Here is a 2,314-nt window from a genome sequence, read left to right as displayed (position 1 = left end):
TCGAGGGCGGGAGGCAGTCCCGCACGACGCCGAGACCAGAGGCGACGCTGGCACGCCGAGACGAACGGCACGAGCGGCGGCAGGACGCCGGCGCCGGAGAGCCAAGCGGAGGGAGGGCCATGGGCTGAAGCCGCGGCCGGAGGGGCTGGGGAGTCTGTCGCGTGGCGGCAGTCTGGCGCCTAGCCAGGCGGGCACGCCACGTCATCAGGCAGATGACGACGGCGACGATGATATCGAGGAAGGCGAGGACGTCGAGATGGATGACTCGCGGCAGACAAATGCCCATAATTCGGGCGCTGACACGCCCCAGATCACGGTGGCTGCGCCAGGCGGCGACAGCATGGAGGTCGACAGCTAGGACATGTCGAAATCGACTTTACTTGACTTCGTCACGAGACTTCGTGTTTCTGACGTCCCCTTCCCACCATGTAGACAGACCGCCTCATTTCATGATGCATGTTCTGAATATAAGTTTTCGCGCTTTCCTCCCCCCATTATTTAAGCAATGCCGTTGCGAACCGTGTTCTGCGCCTCTTGGCCCTTGGTCAACGCCACCCTCGCAAGCTCCAACTCCTCAGCAGGTGTGCCGTTGCTCTCCGCCAGCGCAATCTGCTCCTCGAGCTTGATCGTCGCGTCGCCGATGCGCTCCTTTATGCGGGGGAAGACGTTCTCCGTCTCGACAACAGCCTGCTTCTACATGGACGTCAGCCGTGAATGCAATCCACCGGCGCTCCCACCCACCAGGGGCAAGCAGCGACGACTTGTTGTGCTCTGAGGCTGATCCTTTCCCGGGGAGGGGCGGCACTTGATGCTGGATGCAGTTCATCCAGGGGGAGGCGGAGGCTTACCAGCTGCTTCAGCATGTGCGCGCGGTTGCCATCCTCGTCTGGCAGACCAGACTGCACCTCGGCGTCGAGCGTCGTGACCTTGCCCTGCTGCTGGATGAGCTCCTGCTCATACGAGATCTCCTCGCGCAGGAGGCGGGTGACGGCCTGCGTGGCAATGGCGAGCTGCGAAGGGGCGGGCATGGTTGCAGGGACTGTTTGTCTGCGCCGGGTTGTGTGATGTTCTTTTTTCTCTCTGGGGGGGTACGGAAATAGGAGGAACGAGTGCTAGGTGGAAGTCAGAAGTGTGGATGCGGGGTCGTCAACGGAGCGAAGCGCGATCAGCGGTTTGACGGGTGGGCGGAAAATGGCGTTCGAGTCTAATGCAGGAACCAAAGGTGGAGTTTACTTCTCTAGAACGGAAGGGGACAAAGAGCAAACGAGAAAGAACTATAGCGCCGGGAAAGAGTTGGCTCTTTATGTGCTTTGCGTTTGGATGAACAGGGCAGATCTGGATGCAGGTTATTTATTGCTGGGAAGAATGACGAGGCAAGCAAGAAACAGGCTGATGCGAAGATGCTCCAGCTGTGGAGGGGCGTGTCTACGCAACCCACAGCGGATGATGTCAGGTGTCCAAGGGTCATTCTTGGCTGACCACTGGCTCGTGGAGTCGTGGTGTTTGCGATTAATAGAGACACCGTGCTTGGTGCTTGTCGGCTCCGGGTTGGAAGCATGCCAAGTAGACACAGCCGTACGTTTCTACGCATGCCAGTGCCTGGAGTTCATCTTCATATATCTTACACAGGCTGAGACGAACTAGGTATCCCGCTTCAGTCTTTCCATGACACCAATCTACAAGTCAGCAAAGCCGCAATGAAGCTTTACGGTTTAGAATGACGAACAACATATTGAAGCTATTTGTTGTCGTTGTCTCAGCTGGCAACCCTTCGATGCAGCTGCCAGAGACTGTGTCCATCTCGCTCAACCCCGAGCAGCGCGACAGCAGCGCGACCTCAGATTGCAACATCACAACATGGCGTATCGCGTTACGCTAACATCCTGTATTAACCGCACGGCTACAAGAAGTATCCTATCGTCCATGCCTTCAATAAATCCAACAAACCCCCATCCAAAAGCCTCGCTCAGACAGCACAAAGAAACGATGCCGCTCGAAGAGTTTCCCACCTGCAGGCCATGCTTTTCATCTCTCCCCAGCTCACCCCGTTCGCCTGACAGCCGTCCTCTTGACATCCTTCGCAATCAATCAGTCGTCCCGTGCCGTGGTATCGAAAAAGTCCCTTCTCGACGGGAATAACGCCTCCAACGCCGCATCGTCCAGGCCTCAGAGCCTGAGCCGAGTAAAAACGGTCCGAGTAGTAATACAGGTCCAGGCATGATGAGGATCCGCGCGCCAAGAAATAAAAAAAGAGTCGTCATCTTTTCGCGCGTCCGTCATGATGCACATTACTACTCAGGGCAGCCAGCCAGCA

General features: G+C 57.1%; 2 protein-coding genes across 2 annotated transcripts in view; both read right to left on the bottom strand.

The window, feature by feature from the left end:
• Positions 1-498: 498 nt before the first annotated feature.
• On the bottom strand, positions 499-1,028 carry VDBG_04528 (predicted protein; the record flags this gene model as incomplete). Its single annotated transcript, XM_003004876.1, has 2 exons — positions 499-693; positions 849-1,028. 2 exons carry the CDS (start codon positions 1,026-1,028, stop codon positions 499-501), a joined length of 375 nt encoding a protein of 124 aa, XP_003004922.1.
• Positions 1,029-2,040: 1,012 nt separating this feature from the next.
• VDBG_04527 (double-strand-break repair protein rad21) overlaps positions 2,041-2,314 on the bottom strand; it is a gene marked incomplete at both ends in the record, with an annotated part of 2,347 nt that continues 2,073 nt past the window's right edge. The window contains one exon of the mRNA XM_003004875.1: positions 2,041-2,076. Coding sequence (XP_003004921.1) covers positions 2,041-2,076 — 36 coding nt within the window. The remainder of the gene's footprint in view (positions 2,077-2,314) is intronic.

This window comes from Verticillium alfalfae, genomic scaffold (assembly GCF_000150825.1).
Source record: "Verticillium alfalfae VaMs.102 supercont1.5 genomic scaffold, whole genome shotgun sequence".
Lineage (NCBI taxonomy): Eukaryota > Fungi > Ascomycota > Sordariomycetes > Glomerellales > Plectosphaerellaceae > Verticillium > Verticillium alfalfae.
Note: the sequence above shows the minus strand (reverse complement) of the source record. Positions and strands in the feature narration are given on the sequence as shown.